The following is an 18,740-nucleotide window of genomic DNA, read 5'->3' as shown; positions in this document are numbered from 1 at the left end:
AATTAAATGAATAAATCAACCAAACTACATCTACATCCAAACATGCAGCTGTTATCCAATGTCAGGAATAGTCCTTCCTTTGTAGGTAGACCAACCTCTTCCTGGAAGAGGTTCTGTCTGTTCTTGAGGGAGCGAAGCTTGAACTGTTTGTCCTCGTGCTCCAGCTCCTCCTCTGGGGGTCGGAAGTAGAAAATGAGGTCCTGCAGGGAGAGCACCACTGTGTCCATAGGCAGAGATGGGGGGTTGGCAGATTTGTTTTTGCCGTTGAGAGAATCTAGACCTCTGGAGACGTGAAAAGAACATGACGAGAAATATGCTGTATCTATTAAACAAAAACACGTTTATTAGCAAAGATTTGAATGAAATATAACGGAAGTAGTGCTACTTGATGAACTGGTTGAAGAGGCCTGTTGTGCTGTGAATCATTCTGGCAGCTTGGGACTCTTCAGTCTGAGATCGAGCCACTGTGAGTGCATCATCCATGTGACCTTCTTTATGGAGTATGGCCTAAGAATTTAACACAGGTGCTCTTAATACACAAGTCTCAACACTCACACATCCTGTGCATACAGTAAATGCTGACTTAAACATGTTGGAGTTGTTATTGTTGCTCCAGCACTCATTGGTGATTAATATTTTGCTGTATATTTCTGCTTTACCTTTCTCTTTAGAGGACCCAGACGGGCAGATTTGGCATCAACAGCAGCATATGTAAGCCAGAGGCCAGATGAAACATGCTGTACGAAACACATGGACTCTCCATACTTAATCTCAGGCGTGCCCATGCCTTCCACATCTCGTTTCTGGGTCACTTCAATTTTCTCCTGTAGTTTAAATAAAAAGTGTGCTCTTTATTAAGACTGGTAAAAAAAATCTCTAAACTGCACAAAGGAGTCTCAAAGTATTCTGGCACAGTTGACTTTGCATGACAATGACCTTTGAAATCCTGAAGCAGAAGGCTGACATCTTAGAATTTGCCTTCTCCGGGTCTACCAACAGCAGTCCTTTCTCTTCATCTAGACAAAGGTATCTGCCTGTTGTTATGTGACGTATCCGGAAAGACTGGCCCCATTTAATGTGACCTCCACTCCAACTACCAACAGGCACAAATGAATGAGCAACAGCACACTGTAAAGTCACTGAAAGTGAACGACTGTAATACATGTTGTTAAATGCAAGGGATCAAGACACTCACGCAATACGTAGTGGCTCAAGTCTCCATAAGGATCGAGCATGACTACATACAGCTCCTCCTTCATAATGAGCAACTCTGTAAAAAAGCAACATGCCAATCAATAATGAACAACATGATTCAGGAAATTCAAGGTTGATAAATTCTACAAAATTAGTCAAGTCAAGGTGTGGAAGAGCTTTCAGAGATTCCCTACATCACCATGCAAGTCGCGCAACACCAGAGGCGTGTTTTATAATGTAGGGATCATACCAAAAAACAAATGGTTTGCTTTGGAATATGTTTGAGTGTAATGCTAAAACAACCAATATCTATTGTAGAGTGATATTGGTCACCTGCGCTGGTCATCTCCTTGGTCAGCTCCTGGGATTGCCAAACACTCGTCCATGTGACCATGGAACAGCCTAAGCACATACCCTCCGGTGAGAAAACCTAGAGCAAAAGAGTCATATTGTTCAGAGAGAGTGGACAGATTTATGGACAAAAGAGACTGTTTTTTGTTATATTTTTTTGCAACAATAAAATTACAGACCTTCAGCTAGCTCACATCCTGACATCACAGGGGTCATGGTCCACAGTGTTTGCATGAAAGAGGCATCTACCATCAAGTCACCACTAGCGTAGGACAGATGCTAAAAAAGTGCAGGTGCAAATATTGGTAAGATTAACTGACAACAAATTGTCAGTTACGGTGCAAATAAATAAAATCAGGGTTACCAGGTATCGCTCTGAAGAAACACTGACGAGAATGAGGTCATCTCCCACCCTGACCTTCTCTCCTTCGGACCTTTGCTTGGAGGCTGGATGGATAGTCCACCAGCAAGCCTCTCCTGTGACGACAAATAGGTTTATAAAACAGAAAACTACATCGGCGTGTGTGGGGAGACTATAGGCAGTGAAGTGCATAACCACCTGTGGAGTCTTCCTGCAGGCCCACATCAAAAGCCAACTTGTCTGTCAGAGAGCGCGAAGTAGTCAAACAGCTCAAGTACTGCAGCATAAAGAGAGGGAGAACAAGTTCATCTCGTGAGATGACATGTGCTCCAAACAATTTAGAGCACAACAGATTGTGACTGGTGCTAAGGAGGAGAGGACAGCACAGAGCAGCAGTAGTCACATCCTTGATCGTAAATGTGCTTACCATGCTGGAGTGAGTGTGTTTCAGGAGGATGGCGTGTCCATACAGCAGGGTTCGGTGACCCCCGCCTTGTGAAGACTGGGAGACAGAGGTATAGTCACGTAGAAGCAGAGTCAATTAAATGTCCAAAGGATTAAAGGAGGTTATCATATTTAAAAATGTCCCATTGGAAGAGCTTCAAGGTGACAACTTTGTCTAGTTAATATTGAAATAACAAATAAGGGCAAGTCTACTGATTCCAAACCTACCCATTTGTCCAAATCGACAGCCTATGGATGGCAGGTGGGAGAGCGCAGGATCAAGTGGTGTCAAGTCAGAAGAGAAGCAAAGTGAGTTTCAGTTATTGAATGAACAATTCATCCCGCAGTTGTTTATTGTATCATGAGTACATCCTATGAAAATGCAGCACCTTTTAACCATACAGTACTACTTTCCCCCCAACTGTGCGTGTTACCTCATCCACAGAGGAGTTGGACAGCATCTCCTGTAATGCCCGCACAGACAGGGACTGCTCCAGAATGAAGCAGCAGATAGCAAGGTCTGGAGGGACATTCTGAAACACAGGACAGCCAGTAAACCTGGTGAATAGTAGCCATTAAAATTCAAAAAGAAATGACATAAAATGCATTAAGCATCATGTCCTTTTGCTACCTGAGCATTCGAGGTGGTCTCAAGGAAACACAGACGATTCCCAAATCCTTCACAGGACAGACACAGCTTGATCTGTTCTTTAAGAATAGAAGCTGTGCACTGTAGCACCACCTGATCGTCCTACAAAGACAAAACAAGTCCAAAGTGAAGGAGGAGGGGTTTTTGGTTGCATTTTTGTAGGAAAAAATGGGGACAGACTGAGCAAGAGGGACTGACATGCAACAAAGATCCGCATCAATAATTGTCTAAATGAAATCTGGCAATTTGGCCTTTCAGACAACTCTCAGGCAAAATAACCACTTATGTAAGTGTATGAAATTAAACTTCATTTAAAAAAATGCTATACCAAATCTGAACTCTGATCAAGAACTGAATATCTTCTAATGATAACCAACTTTAATCTTAAAAGAATACTTCAAAGTTTCAGCATTGCGCTCCTATAACATTGTCAGACTCCCATTTCCCATTAATGCATTCTGAAAATCCCACATGACTCTATATAGGTCAAAACCATATGACCCATACTGCACTATATTTGTGAGGGGTGACACTACAAATAAAACCAATTTACGTACCAAAGGGACACAGTAGTGTAAATGTCTGCCTGTATCTCACCACATAAATTTAAGGTTTTCTGGGCCACCAAACCTTTAATCAGATGGACAACATTGTGGCCAACACAAATAACAAGAAACAAGGGACAAAATAATAAAAAAAAAGCTGTTTCTTTGCACAACATGACCTAAACTTCACTTGTTTTGTCCAGTTAATGTATTTCTCTGTGCCTGTCACTGGCTCTGATCTCCCTGCCTCTCTGCCCCCCCCCCACACACACACAAACACACACACAAACACACACACACACACACACACACACACACACACACGAACACACAGACACCCAAGTTCTCTATTTCAGGCTACTGCACCTGCTGTTCACACATCCCCTTCTGGAAAGTAACAGATATTTAGAATTTGACTGCCAGGAAAATAAATTGGCCTGGATTGCACTTATTCAATATTGCATTAGTCAACTTGCTGACCAGAGGAATATTCAAACATTTATTTTAATTCACCTCAACCCAAAACGTCATGCTGAGCTGTTTGTGTTTTTATCAAAAAAATGCTTCCGGTTCATTTATACATTTCATCAAGGCTCATGCTAGCAAGAGTTCAACAAAGTTATTAATTATGTGTCAGTTGGGTTATCTATTATGTGATTTAATTTAGTTTATTATAGTTGTTTATGAAGCTGTAAACTTGTAACAGATTGCAAAATATAAACTGCTGGTTTGAAGATTTGAACTACTCTTAAGCTGATGATACACGAGGCAATTTTTTGAGCAATGTTGCTGGGCAATCTTGCTGGTGGCAAGTCCAACTATGTTTTGAACGGATAGTGGCGGGGCGGGTGGCGGAGTGGTGGGGGAAGGGGATTACGGTAGTAATCTTTACTCATTACCATTAACAGCAACATTGCCCAGCACCATTGCTCTAAAAGTTACTACGTGTATCATCAGCTTTACATGTCAGCCACTTTTGACAATTGAACTAATGTGATCAAATTTGACAATTGTAAAAAAATAAATAATTAAGTAAATCTGTAAATTGATATTTCTTAATTTACACAGGTATGTACAGACATGGTCTGCTAGGTTGCTAACATATTCAAATTCAGATCCATGGAACAGAGTGTCCACTTTTGAACAGAAACACATGCAAAGACAAGGAAAGTGTGCAAACTCCAGACCAGAAGGACCAGAGCTGAGATCAAACCCTGGAATTTTTTATATACTTTATACTGATATACTCAATGCCGTGGTGGATATTGTTTTCTTTGTTAAAGCTGCAGTACAGTGAAACAGTTCTGCCACTGTGAACCATATTTTTTAAGTTTAAGAGCATTTATTTTGTGCCTGTGAAACAGTTTGTGAGTTTGCAATGTTGTAAAGGGAGGTTGGTGCTCTATGTTTCCTCTTCATCAACCTCATGTCCTGAACACACAACTACTCAAATATCTTATTTACCAATAACAATGAAACGCATATCCTATATAGTAGAAATAAAAGACAAGTCAGTGGTTTGCTGACAATTTGCAGCCGTTGGAAGGAGAAAAGGACATCTCACACTGCCGCCACCTTAAAGCACCCCTCCAGTGTATTTTGACATTTCTATGATATTTCATATTTTTCTGAGTCATTTCCTTACAATGTTGATTACCCACATAGTTCGCCAAATATTTTTTGACAAATAGCTTAATTTTGTGCTCAAAGTTGCAAAAGTTGCAAAAACGGGGTGGTGACGTATGACTATAGAAATTCCATAAGTCATACGTCATTCTCCAAGCTTGCGCAGGCGCACTGTCATGCCTCCTTAAAAAACTGTCACGCAGTCACCGACGTTAAGTCAGAGCGTCAAACCGAGAAACATTGTTGTGAGCTAGCTAACCAATTTATCATGTAATTTACTTAGAACATACAGTAGGTATGTCTCTCTGTGTCTGATTGTTGGTTTGTCTTTCTAGTTTAGTGAGCTAAGTTAACTAAGTTGTAATTAGCCAGGTGTAGTTAGCTAGCATAGTTATTGCAGAAATTTAGCTAACAGAGGGTCTTCATTTTATTTTTTAGTTTCCTCGTCTTGGTTTAGTGTGCTGTTCATTTTCATTATGGCATTTGTGCGTGCGGTGTTGGAGGACAGATGACAGAAAACGCGTTGCGCTTTCACCTGCCACTGTCTTATACTGTATACAGTCTGCAACATACATTTTACTGACGGCCGTTTTACCTTTTTTCGCATTTTTGACGTTTTGCATCGGCGGAGGCACCCCCCACACCCCTGCGGTAAAGAAAGCGCTCCATAAAACGTAGTGAGAGTTATCGTGTGCAGTGCGTGACAGGACCATCGACTGTATGATTGATAACAGCTGATACGCGCACATTAGTTTCTATCATGGGTAAGTAATAGCTACTCCTGCCAGACAGCAAAGTGTACTAAACTGTACAGTGTAGTGATGTTAACACAGCATATCGTTAGCGAAAAACTCCAGCCGGTCAGTTTTTGGTTGTCATGGTAAAGTATTACGTCCGAATATTAACCACACCCACATTCTCTGTTTGTGAAAGAACGTTAACCAAAACGGCAGTTAAAACTGGCTGGATGGGGACAATTAAGCAAAATATTAGAGACTATCCAACAAATTGACAATCCTACCACAGCATATGACACAAGTAAGTATAAAGTTTCTGGCACATTCTGTTCCTAAGTTACTGTGCAAATGTGTCCATGTGTCTACAGGCAGACACACCAACAGACTGGCAGACAGACTGACTGACTGACAAGATGCCATCATGACAACAAGGGGCTAGCAGCTGAGTGCTATCTGAAATTCCATTAGCAATGCAAGAAGTACTATAAAAGCAATCTGACAGAATGTTTTGAAACCAGCATCTGATATTAAAAACTGCTGGTACTACTTTAATAGTGAAGTTCCCACAAGGACTGAAGTAAGCAGGTGCAGAAATAGGCCAAGCTTTGAACCTGCTAATCCTCACACAGTAAATATAGAACTCAGCTGAGTTCAGGGTGAACAGCAGCACTCTGACAGCAACTTTATGACACATTGTTGACATGTTTTACTTCACTGCTGTGATTGAGACAATGCCAACTGAAAACATGTTTTTTTTTTTTTATGTAGATGCTAGACAAATATCTAAACATATTTGAATTTGAAAGTGTCTGTGCTCAATAAAATATCAAATTAACGTTTCTTTATCCAAAAACATAGACTGCACTCCCTCTTCAGGGTGTACAACCTTCAACCGAGTGGCTACAAGGAACTGAGTGTCAACTGATACAGTCTATAGATAATTGGTGTCTGGCTTATGCTAACATCAGGTCTAGAGTTACCACAGTGACACTATGTGGAACATGTTCAAAAGCTGAGTGTACATATAGAGGGTGTTACAGCAAACGGCTTGCAAGGCCACAATGGCCTTCTGCAGACTCTGGCACAGAGATCTAAACTGGAAATTCGATAGCTCAGTGGTGACTAATGCAGCAAAAATAAACTGATTTAAATTAAATATTTTAGAACATGTACTGTAAAATCAATGAAGTAAATATGTTAAAACTTCAGAGTAATACCTCAAAATGTACTAAAACATCCCTATGCACAACATTTATTTTGGAAATACACATCTAAATCATAAAGTTGGGCTGCAGTAGCACAAAGGCCTGAGAAGCAAGTGACACCCTGTGGATTTATCTGATACACCTGTATTACAGTTTGGTGTGGGACATGGTCACTGACATAAAGTTCTTTTTGGGGATAAAGACCTAGACTAGGTAATATAGATTCTTCATCTGAATACAAATAATGGCCCAAGACCCAGAATAATATTTCTATTTGCTCCATTGGCGAAAAATAATAGGACCAAATATTTAATGAAGGAATAACATCAAGGCACGAACCAAGTGATTTTACATCAACAGGAAGTTGGAGGACTTTGTGGTCTCGTAGAAGTTTGTTGAAGCTTTACAACCATATCAACATTATTTTGTAGTAGAGCTTCAACCTACGAGCCAAGATAAAAAAACAACATTCCCACTAGGCATGGCAGAATCCAGTCCAGTAGTTCACACTACTAATCTTGGTGTCCGCCTCAGCCACAGGTGTAATATCCCGCTTAAAGCATGAAAGGGATCCACATACAAACTACACGAAATTAAGTATGTTTTTAGTCTTTTAAAAAAACTTTTGATTTTCCTAACTGTCATGAACATACATGTGGCGGTGAAGTGTAAAAATGTTATAATACTTTCATGTAACTATATGTAATTGCTTTTATCATAATTAATCTGTTATAAGTCTATGTGTTAATTATCACCTGGCACCAGAAATTTTCTTCTCTGTGACAAACAGTAACATCCCAAGTACCCGCTGGGATATAAATAGATAACAATGCTGACAAAATATGCCACCTGTCCTTGTCAGTCTGTGCTCAGTCGATGTAAAGAAAGTAACCCAACTCAGTAAATGTGTCTATTATGCATTATGAGCAACAACTCAATACACAAAAGGTTAATTATTGCATATTGCTGACTGTAAAAATTTTCTGATAGTTATTTGAGAAGAGACAGGTAGCATCACTTACCGTTCGCAGGAACTGAATCTCTTCCTCTCCATCTGCACCTTCTGCCATCCTCCCAAGGCATTAAAAGCAAAACCTTGAGAGAAATGGGAAAATGTCTGTCTGTCAGTTCTGTAACTCCGTGTGCTTATATGCCCAACATGTAAGGCCTGACAATGTTAGTGAAGGTTTCTGAAGGGCACTGTGGGCCCTGTGCCTCTCTCTGGCAAGTGTTATGAGGCAGAGGGATTGACTGTTCATTCCTGTTCATTACAACACCATAAAGAGGTGGAGCAAGCTGACAAAGCTGAACCAGCCATTCACATGTTCCTAATTCATGGTATATACACCACTGTTCTGCACTATGTTGTTACATAACAAATTACTCTACTAAAGTATTAATAAGGTATTTAATTTAAGTGAGAATTCTCATTGTGCCATATCAATTTAAAAAATTGTGTTAAAAAGGTGCATATTTTATTAACACATTTAACAGACAGGGTTTCCCCAGTTTGAAACCAACTTCAACCTTAGGAGTATGAAATGTATAATTTGCATGTTTTTTAAATTTAGTGTTTTCATAAATCTTTAAACATTCGTGATTTAATCAACTGAGTGGAACATTGCTTTTGTTTGTTTAATGAAACTGAGATATTCCACAGGTGTTGGGGAGAAGTATAGTAATATTAGGCTGTTTTGTTAGTGTTTGTCTGTGAACAAAAATACATATAAACATGAATTGATAAATTATTGTTATTAATATTATTTGTTTTTGTTCTTATATAATTTATATTCACAGGTATATTCACTATCTTTTTTCTATTTAATTAATTAGTTATATATATTTTTATATATGTAGGCTACATATCTAACTAAAAACACAAACACAAAACTAACTTATTAGGCCCATTTTGATTTGTTGACCAAAACTGCCTATTATCATTTGCAGAGGTAAGGTAAGGTATACTTTATTGTCACATACACATGCAGCGAAATTCCTTCTCTGCCCTAACCCATCCCTCAAGGGAGCAGTGGGCAGCCACTGTGGGACCAACTCCAGATCTGTGCCAGTGTCACGGTCCAGTAGCACTGACTGGAGAAGCTAACATGTTTCTGATCGTGGGGGAAACCAGAGCACCTGGAGGAAACCCACTCAGCAGGGGGAGGACTCCACACAGAAAGGCAGGGACAACCAGGGTCTGAAGCCAGGACCTGTAAGGCCACAGTGCTATCCAGTGGGCCACTGTGCTGCCAAGATGCTGAAAAGCTTGCTCTTGCTTTTGTTTCTTAGTCATCTTGCTTACTGTCACACTCTATACAGGTCTACCAAAACCAGGTATTGCAAAACTACAGACCATTCAGAAAGCTGCTGCCAGGGTTTTAACAAAAACAAAAATGAGAGATCATATAATGTTAACTTTAAGCAACCTGCACTGGCTCCCTGTATCTTTTAAAAGTGATTTTTTTTTAAAGTTTCTAAGGCTCTAAATTATATAGCACCCTATCTTTATGATCCTCCACAAACCCTAAGATCCTCCACAGCTGCTCTTTTAACTATTCCCATGGTCACCACAAAAGCCTTTGGGGATGCTACTTTCAGCCACCACGCCCCAAAAAATACAGAACACTCTGCCTTTAAATATTTTTCTCCCTTCTTCCTTGTTTAAAGTTATGTGCATAAAAGGTGCTATATTAATAAAGTTAATTTTTCATGGACAGTGAGCTCCAAGCATAGACTGTATGGCTCCAAGCAGCAATCTCAGGGATGAAAAATTAAGCGATCCCCATGTTAAAATAGCCAAAATTTACAGCAGAAAAAAAAAATGTTTACAGCCTGGTACACAAACGGATTTATACTCCCCGTTCATGACAACTGAACTGGGGTGAATTTTTAAATAACTTACCTGATTAAACTGTATTTAGGCTTAACGGTCGCTTTGAGTGAGAGGTGGGTGCCCTCACAGGTGACTAGCCGCCGTTAGGTTACAGCTACAACGTTAGCGTGTAGACCTTTTGCCCCGTTTAGCTAGTAACATTATGCCCTTCTCTGGTCAAAGGTAAATAATAATACTAAGTACAATAAGCACCAACTAGAATATTAAAAGAAGCGACGTTTTGTATATAATTTTATAGTTTTATTAACGTGAATGACCACGTATATTACATGCTTATTTCCTGCTGAGGGCAGCAAAGCGCGAGAGGCGTCCGATATGTGTCATCCATTTCAGTAGAAGAAGAAAACGGTACGTTGGTAAATAGTTCCCTCTTCATTTCCAAAACAAAGCAATGTCAGGTAAGAGCATTTAGCAGTTCTTTACTAGCTGTATCAACTTAGTCACAATGTGCATTTTACTTACCAATATGCCGTACATAAATAGTGTGTTTGCGTTGAACGCTGAAACACGAATCTAAACGTTATAACTGGCTCTTTTGCTAACTTAGCTTAGCTCGCTAAGCAGTGCTACGTTACTGTACAGAGCGGCTAACGTTAATGTTTTGACATTGGTGAATGCTTACCAGTGTTAGTCGTTTGTTGCACTGAACAACCTTCTTTCCGAACTATAAAGCCAACAACGTTCAATGACTGGAAGCAGAAGCATCAGCTGGAGTTGGTCTGCAGATTAAAACGAGGTTTTGTGTGACTTTGTAGTCTTTTCTATGTGAAAGACTAAACGGTTGACACAGAGGAGAAGAATGGATGCCCTCACCCATATGCTAACAGACCCTCTTGATCCAAAAGAAGAAAACAATGAAGAAATAACAGAGGAATGCATGCTGGGGAACTGTAGAGTGAACCTTCCAGAGGACCTACTTGAGGACGTGAGTTATCTGGTGCTCAGGGATTACATGCTGCTGATTTGCTCGATTGATCACATGCAGATGATGCAGTCATTTTTGCCATTTACCTTTCTTTGTAACAGCCCGAAATCTTCTTCTCTGTGATGAGCGAAAGCACCTGGAGTAACGTACTGTCAGATTCCCAGAGGCAGCACCTTCGTCAGTTCTTGCCACAGTTTTCTGACAACAATGTTGCAGAGCAGGACAGCACCATCAGTGACCTATTCAACAACAGCAACTTTAACTTTGGAAATCCCCTTCATCTTGCACAAAAACTATTCAGAGGTGCTTCCTAGTTATCCACTTATTTACACACAACTATATCATGTTGACATGAGTATTTTTTTAATCACTTTCTGGTCATGATTTTTATCTTAACGCAGATGGTTACTTCAATCCTGAAGTGGTCAAGTACAGACAATTGTGTGCCAAGTCCCAGAGAAAGCAACAGTTGTACTCCCTGCAGCAGTATTACCACAGGCTGTTGAAGCAGATCCTCGTCTCCAGAAAGGTATTTTTGTAAAACATTTAAGTACAAGGCACATGGCCTCTTTCAGTTAGACATAATGTGTCTTATTGTTGTAGGAGCTGCTGGAGTTTGCTGTTCAAAATGGTCTGGACTTTCCACCAAAAAGAAAGTTACCTACCAGGACTCATGCTGAAATGCGGGAGCCAAGGGTGAGAAGAAGACTGAGTCGCATACTAAAGGAGGTCAAAACTGAGTGTGGAGACAGCAACGCTTCATCTGATGACGACGGTCAGTCTGTTTTTTCATTAGTATCACTACCAATAATTAAACTCTAAACACTTCTCTAATAAGGAGATGCTAATATATTCCATATGGTAACAACCAATATGCAATGTGAAGATAATTCATTATTATTATTATTAAAACGTTATCATTATCAGTATGACATTCAGTGAAAAAATGCACATTTAACCATGCCATTGCTTTTGTTTTATTATTATTATTGCAGATATATCATTATGGACTCCGGCACCACAATCACCTTCCTCTCCGACACCCACTGTCTCGCTCAGAGTTCTTCCCAGCCTCTCCACCCAAGACATGAAGACTACTGGTCAGTGATTTCTGCAATGTCCAGATATTGTTCCTCAAATGTTTAAGCACAGTGAATATAATACTTAAAGACATTTTATTTTTTCACAGAAAAAACAGAACTAGGGGAGCAGGACTTGAAAACCATGCTTCAAAACCACAGGGAGAAGAGGAAGCGACAACCAGTAAGAACAAAATAAAACACAGATATGGTTGGGTCTTAATTTGTACAGTATATCACTTATGATTGATTTACTCAGGACCATCCAGACTTGATGACGTCTGATATCCACCTTGGAGACATACTTTCAAGAACAAATATTGGTCGGAAGGGGGCTGTGCGTGAGTGAAATGAATTTAAAAAATAATGATATATCTGAAGCCAAAGTCTTGTTTTTGTTGATTTCTTGACACACAGTTGGAATGTATCTTCCCTTTTTTTCTTCCAGCACTGTTTGATCTTTCTTTGCCTAAGAAGAAGATAAAAGATGAGAGAAGGAAGAAGAAGATAAGGACAATAAAAGTTGAATCTGAGGATCCCTGTGAAACTGCTGCACCTTCAGACACCCCATCAGCTCCACCAGTGAACATCATCAACTCCCTGCCAGACACGCCATCTACTCCACTACACAACATCAAGGAGGAGTGAGTCTAGTGCCATGCTAATGTCAAGAACTTGTCCAGAATTGTGTGTGTGTGTGTGTGTGTGTGTGTGTGTGTGTGTGTGTAATGTAAAGAACCATCTTTATTACAGAATTGTGGAGGAGTCTCAGGGTAGCCCAGTTTCCATTGAGGAAATAGCTGTCAGTTTCTTCAGCCTATTGGAGACCATCTTAAGGGCAGAAAACCTTGCCAGTACTTTAATGGTATGAGCTTCTTACAGAGTTTAACATACATATTATAAAATTGATCACACTTCTGGCTACACATTATAACGCCTACATTTTTATTACTCAGTTGGAGGAGAAAGTTCAAATGTGGCAGTCCTCTCCAGCAAGCTCCCTCAACGTGTGGTTTTCATCTGTCCCGTGTTGGTCTGACTTGGTTCTTCAAGCGCTGCAGTTTCTTGCAGGAGAGACTAAAGGTAAGTCGCAGTGGTCACTCATACTGAAATGGTCAGACTTTATTTTCTACCCCATGTCACTTTTGTATTTTTCCCCCACACTCTATGTCTGTTAATCAGATGGCATGATGGCACTCCCCAGTGGCTTTTCTCCGTTTGTGGAATTTGCTGATGAATCTCAGCAGTGGAGGTGGATTGGTAAGAAGGATCAACTATTGAAATGCCTGATTGATGCAGTGATTGGGATTGAATATTAAAGTCAGTTACTTATTTTAGGCCCGACTCAGGATACAGAGAAGGATCTCAGTGCACTTTGTCAGCTGTGGCTGGACTCCAAAGATTTAGTTGTCAAGGTAGTACAACTATTATAACAAAATATAGTTTCAGCACGATTCTATACTACATTTATGTTTACTATGTTGACCACTTTTTTATTTGTAATGAAATTTAAACAGGCTTTTTTTGTCTTCCACAGACAGAAAATGAAGACATGTTAGAGATTACTTCTCCCACACCAAGAGTGTAAGATTCAGTGTTAAAGCATTGTAAACATGAAAACTTAAGAAATAAATTAATCATTGTTTTTTGGGTAGCTGGTTGGACTAAGTATTTTAAATAGCAGATAGTTCATTGCTTAATTAGGAAATCATTAGCTTAATTCTAAATAAATGTACATGTCATTTGAAGTCTTACATTAACACAATGAAGTAGTTTGAGTTGCAGTATCATGGTTGTTGAAGTTAACAGTGTATTATCTATAACCACGCAGTTCAACTGATTATGTGGTGCGGCCCAGCACTGGAGATGAGAGACAAGTGTTTCAAATCCAGGTTTGTTTGTCATTCTGGAAAACTTTTCTTATTCATAACATTTGGCCTCTTTAGCCTGGACATGAACTCTCAAACCCGACATATGTTTTGCTTGTTTATTAGGAGCAGCAGCGATACAACCAGCCACATAAAGCCTTCACCTTCAGGATGCACGGCTTTGAATCCGTGGTGGGGCCTGTTAAAGGGGTGTTTGATAAGGAGATGTCTCTCAACAAAGCCAGAGAGCACACGCTGCTCCGCTCAGACCGACCGCCATACGTCACCATTCTCTCTCTGGGTTAGACCTTCTGTTATACTCTGACTCCATTGTCAGGCTGTGGGGCTTTTAAGTGTGTGCAAAGGAAACCAGTCACGCGACTTTTACCCTCTTTATTCTGTAGTGCGGGATGCAGCAGCCAGGTTACCCAATGGAGAAGGAACACGGGCAGAGATCTGTGAACTGTTGAAAGACTCGCAGTTTCTTGCTCCAGATGTCACTAGTGCACAGGTGTGATGTAGTTAGCATTTTCTTTACAGACCTTACATTGGCCTGTGTAAGCCACTATCCAGAGGCAGATGCTGCCTATAAGTTGTTTTTGTATGGTGATATGTCCTGTTTGTAAGGATCTTCCTTTGCCATTTAGGTGAACACAGTTGTAAGCGGGGCTCTAGACAGACTTCACTATGAGAAAGACCCTTGTGTGAAGTACGACATTGGCCGCAAACTCTGGATTTATCTGCACCGCAGTCGCAGTCAGGAGGAGTTTGGTAAGCAACCATGTGCTTGATTTCAGGTTTTAGCTGTCCACTGTTGCAGTTTTTGGAAATGTTTTAAGATCTCTAAAAATTTAATTTTTAAATGGAGGCAGCCAATAAGGAGTCAAGTTTAATCTAGTTTGGTTATCTAATATTGTCTGAACAGAAGATTTGCTTAATTTCCTGTAACCGATAGATAATAGATCTGCTTGACACACAGGTTTCGATTTTGAACATTTTGAGGTTTTAATCTTTCATCCTTCTACAGCCTTCATCTCTTCTGTATCGTACTATAATTGCACTCACATGTAGAGGAGCAAAGTGTCTAATAGCATGTGCTCTTGGTCTTTAAGATCATTGTCTTGTGGAAAACTGTTAAGTATCATGTTTGTTTGTTTTTCTTTCTCCAATTCAGAGAGGATCCACCAGGCTCAAGCTGCAGCTGCAAAAGCAAGAAAAGCCCTGCAGCAGAAACCTAAACCTGCAACCAAGCCTGTGAGTCCACTGCCTCCATTTTACTCCAGACAAAACTACACCTAGCTGTACACAATGTAAAATAACACTTTTTCTATTTCCCTTATTGTAGTGGAAGTTATTGTTTTTCTATTTGGAGTTTTGAGTTGTTTATCAGTGTCTCAAAGATTTTAGCTGCTGATTATGAATCTCAAGCCCTGTTTATGTTTTAGAAATGTGGAAGTAAAGACGGAGGCAGTAAAACACCTGGATGTCTGGAGGCAGGACAGGATATAGGCTCCAATCCAATGTCACCAACTCCGACAACACCCACCCCCAACACACCTGGAACTCCTAAGTCACCCTTACCCTGCGCAGCCACCACGCCAACGAAGACTGGAGTCCCGGATACAATCAAAAGCAGCCCAGGGTCAGTGAGACACAATAGTTTTTAAATACATGTATGTTTTATCTGCGTAATTTGAAATAGACTCTTTTCTTATCAGTTGCTTCTGCCCCTTCTCGCTCTGCCAGGGTTCTTCTTGTGTCCCCCCCCTCGTTGCCACAGCTGGGAGCCATCTTACCCAGCAGTCAGGCTGGTCCACCAACTTCACAGCCAGTCACGTCCCAACACACGGCTCGGATAGTGAGTCACCTGGCGGCAAGCTCCCTTCCTCAGGTACGGGTTGTTTCTGCTCAGCCTGGTCTGGTCTCTTCGGCAGGAAGTCAGCAGGCCACACTGGTACATCAGGCCTCTCACCAGATCAGGATGCCTGTTTCGGTGGCAACTAAGGGCATTTCACAGGTAACCAGATAAAGAGATGTTTGTTTTGATGCATATTACAAAATGCATCATTAATACTGTCTTTGTTTATTGTGCATACCAATAGGCTGTAGTTTCTGTGCCTCTGAGGACTGCTAGTAGTCCAGTCCATGTGCCGACAACCCTGTCTGTAGCTATGGCCAAACTTCAAACTGGATCACCTGGTAGCCCGGCCAACAACCCCGCTTCACCCGCTGTGCTGCAAGGAGTCACGAGCCCGAATATCAAACAGGTGAACCACTTTGTTTCAACTGGGATATTTGGTTAGTTAGGTCGACTACTAGTAGGGCCTGTCAGAACAGTCTTGAACGCTAAGAATGTCTCTGCCAGGCTGGAAGTTAGTTATTAGACAGATTAAAAAAGTGAAAGAGGCCATTTATAGGTAGGAAAAAATTGATAAATTTCACCTTGATCAGTCAATGCCAAACGCTAATAAACATTCAATAGAAAAAGTCTACAGGTTATGGCAATGACTGAAAAATGCATCTTCTTAAATAAGTAACAAATGTAATTTACCATGTTCATGACACAACATTTATTAGTTGATATGTATGTAAATGTTTTTCTTTAAAGGTGTCCATCACAGGCCAGTTGGGAATGAAGACTGCAGGAGGAGCAGGTATTCCAATAACGGCTACAAACCTGCGCATCCAGGGTAAAGATGTCCTGCGTCTTCCACCATCCTCCATCACCACAGACGCTAAAGGCCAGACGGTGCTGCGGATCACCCCAGACATGATGGCAACTCTCACCAAATCCCCAGTTGCAACCGTCAAACTCACCCCTGACTTCCTGGGCACTGCCACCGCAGGCAGCAAGAGCATATCAGCTACTCTCCATGTGACGCCGACCCACGCTTCACCTTCCTCCGCCTCCAGTGCTCTATCCTGTACAGGGGAAGTACAGACCACTAAAGCAGGCCCTGTTGCCTCCACCTTGTTGAAGGCTGCAGGAGACACAGCCATACGTCTGATGCCCACACTGGCTGTCACCGTGGCTGACCAAAAATCGAGGACCTTCTCCACCGTGACTTCCCCTGACAAGAGCGGCGCCACTATTCGAATAATGCCAGGTCTTGGTGTTATTCCACAGAAACAGGGTCAAACCATTACAATGACAACTACCACTGGCGGCAAACCACTCACAGCGTCTACATGTGCTACTGTAGTGACCATGGCTGCCAGTGTTGTGGGTGGTGCTAAGGGGATCACTGTGGCTCCTGGAGTCTCGGGTTCACCTCTGACGCTAGGAACAGCTACAGCCACTGTGCGGCAGGTCCCCGCTACAGTGGTTACTACACAAACAGTAAGGGAATTCTTCAGTTTCTGTACATATTTTAAGTTGTTTTTTTTTTTTGTTGTTTTATTTAAATGTAATGTTGGCCAACATTCCCATTGAATGAGGTCTGCAATTTAATAAAATTGCAGCTATGGTACACAGATAATCTTAATATTTTATATTTTATTCTTAAATTTTTTAGCCACACTTGGAAGAATGTGTAACTAAGAATTTTCAATTATAATCAGTCGGGTTAAACTACTTTCAGGATGTACATGTAGAAGCAGCATGGCCTGTAGGGTTCACTGTTGGGCTGTTAGACTCTTGGTCTTGTTCAGCTTTGTCGGTTCCTATGGGAACATGACATTTCATGAGCTCCTTCCCAGCGACACAGGCCAGCAATTTAATACGAGAAAATATATGTTATAGCTCTACATTGTCCAAACAAAACTGTTTTATGTATTACAATGATAGACTATTATATCATGTCATATTATTGAGAATGATGAGGGTAGTTTTCAAAGCCTTAAGTTGTTCGGCAAGTTCAGCCAAATGTTTGTTTAGGTCATCGGATACAAAGTAGAAAGTCAAAAGCACCAGCACCTACAGTAAGAGGATTCATGTAACAACAAACCACGGTCAGCTATGCATATATATAGAAATACTCCCACGAACAGCTCAGTTTGGCCTATGCTAAACACTAACGAAAACTATACATCTTTATTCATCTGCATTACTGATGGATGTGTATTAGGACATTGTCAATAATGGGAATTTTGACTTTGCTATTACTGAAATGAAAGTATGTGTGTGTTGATCCCTTCTGCACTGTTTTTTAAGGAAACTCTTTTCAAACATGTCTCTGTACTTAATCGCACAGTTTGAAAGTCCCATGACTCTGGAACAATCCTCTTTTGTGACACTACAGGGGAAGTTACCTGCACGGATAACTGTGCCCCTCTCTGTCCTCAACCAACCACTGAAAAACAAGAGTGTTGTGACCACACCAATTGTGAAAGGAAGTCTTAACACAAAGTATGTCTCATCTTCTCCACTGTTATTTGTTTAGGCACTTCCATTATGTATTTATTTTCACGTGTTCTGAGAGTCAATGCCTTGAGCTTTAACCTCTATTGGGCCTCCCTCGTTAGATGATGGCAACAACCTTGTAAACCAGGGCACAAAATTAGCACCAGCCACCATCCAAATGCTGGTAAAATATGTTAATGGTTGGTAGATTTACTTAACTCACTGGCCAAAACACAATGGTAATCTATTGAGTGGCTCGTACAGTTTGAACATCCAGTAGCCATTTGGCCAGTGGACAGAAAAGTTAATTATGCACCCTGCTTGCAACTATTTCTTTCTATTGTTTGTAAATTTGTTTACACTGTAGTAGCGGAAGAGTCAATTTTGGAGTCTCCTAAATATATTCAATATCAATATCATATAATTATCAATGAATTGTTTGTTTTCTATACAAGGTCCTTCTCTACAGCTATCCAATTGTCTGGTGGACTAACATGTCCCCCCCCCCCCCCCCCCCCCCT

The 18,740-nt window shown here is 40.7% G+C and overlaps 2 protein-coding genes across 8 annotated transcripts in view; one reads left to right on the top strand and one right to left on the bottom strand.

The window, feature by feature from the left end:
* LOC123963817 (ryanodine receptor 1-like) overlaps positions 1-10,300 on the bottom strand; it is a 49,702-nt gene extending 39,402 nt beyond the window's left edge. Inside the window, exons 1-15 of the mRNA XM_046040878.1 lie at positions 10,015-10,300; positions 8,135-8,207; positions 2,982-3,101; positions 2,785-2,883; positions 2,579-2,599; positions 2,334-2,408; positions 2,105-2,183; positions 1,910-2,022; positions 1,725-1,824; positions 1,528-1,624; positions 1,196-1,270; positions 937-1,093; positions 660-824; positions 386-507; positions 96-282 (exon numbers count right to left, since the gene is read on the bottom strand). Coding sequence (XP_045896834.1) covers positions 96-282; positions 386-507; positions 660-824; positions 937-1,093; positions 1,196-1,270; positions 1,528-1,624; positions 1,725-1,824; positions 1,910-2,022; positions 2,105-2,183; positions 2,334-2,408; positions 2,579-2,599; positions 2,785-2,883; positions 2,982-3,101; positions 8,135-8,182 — 1,458 coding nt within the window. The 5' untranslated portion in view covers positions 8,183-8,207; positions 10,015-10,300. The remainder of the gene's footprint in view (positions 1-95; positions 283-385; positions 508-659; positions 825-936; positions 1,094-1,195; positions 1,271-1,527; positions 1,625-1,724; positions 1,825-1,909; positions 2,023-2,104; positions 2,184-2,333; positions 2,409-2,578; positions 2,600-2,784; positions 2,884-2,981; positions 3,102-8,134; positions 8,208-10,014) is intronic.
* nfrkb (nuclear factor related to kappaB binding protein) overlaps positions 6,194-18,740 on the top strand; it is a 14,130-nt gene continuing 1,583 nt past the window's right edge. The window contains exons 1-24 of one of the 7 annotated variants that reach the window (XM_046040877.1): positions 6,194-6,208; positions 10,761-10,930; positions 11,032-11,233; positions 11,332-11,459; positions 11,534-11,705; positions 11,926-12,030; positions 12,120-12,193; positions 12,269-12,350; positions 12,458-12,653; positions 12,763-12,874; positions 12,966-13,092; positions 13,192-13,269; positions 13,348-13,424; positions 13,547-13,593; positions 13,841-13,901; positions 14,004-14,178; positions 14,282-14,388; positions 14,525-14,648; positions 15,052-15,131; positions 15,323-15,519; positions 15,624-15,894; positions 15,980-16,144; positions 16,486-17,217; positions 18,119-18,225. In XM_046040877.1, the coding sequence (XP_045896833.1) occupies positions 10,805-10,930; positions 11,032-11,233; positions 11,332-11,459; positions 11,534-11,705; positions 11,926-12,030; positions 12,120-12,193; positions 12,269-12,350; positions 12,458-12,653; positions 12,763-12,874; positions 12,966-13,092; positions 13,192-13,269; positions 13,348-13,424; positions 13,547-13,593; positions 13,841-13,901; positions 14,004-14,178; positions 14,282-14,388; positions 14,525-14,648; positions 15,052-15,131; positions 15,323-15,519; positions 15,624-15,894; positions 15,980-16,144; positions 16,486-17,217; positions 18,119-18,225 (3,545 nt within the window). In that variant the 5' untranslated portion in view covers positions 6,194-6,208; positions 10,761-10,804. Of the gene's footprint in view, positions 6,209-10,065; positions 10,404-10,677; positions 10,931-11,031; positions 11,234-11,331; positions 11,460-11,533; positions 11,706-11,925; positions 12,031-12,119; positions 12,194-12,268; positions 12,351-12,457; positions 12,654-12,762; positions 12,875-12,965; positions 13,093-13,191; positions 13,270-13,347; positions 13,425-13,546; positions 13,594-13,840; positions 13,902-14,003; positions 14,179-14,281; positions 14,389-14,524; positions 14,649-15,051; positions 15,132-15,322; positions 15,520-15,623; positions 15,895-15,979; positions 16,145-16,485; positions 17,218-18,118; positions 18,226-18,740 lie in introns of those variants that run through there. The other 6 variants (XM_046040874.1, XM_046040873.1, XM_046040872.1 and 3 more) reach the window with 6 other exon arrangements.

Source organism: Micropterus dolomieu, linkage group LG23, assembly GCF_021292245.1.
Source record: "Micropterus dolomieu isolate WLL.071019.BEF.003 ecotype Adirondacks linkage group LG23, ASM2129224v1, whole genome shotgun sequence".
Lineage (NCBI taxonomy): Eukaryota > Metazoa > Chordata > Actinopteri > Centrarchiformes > Centrarchidae > Micropterus > Micropterus dolomieu.
This window is presented reverse-complemented; position numbering and strand designations above follow the sequence as displayed.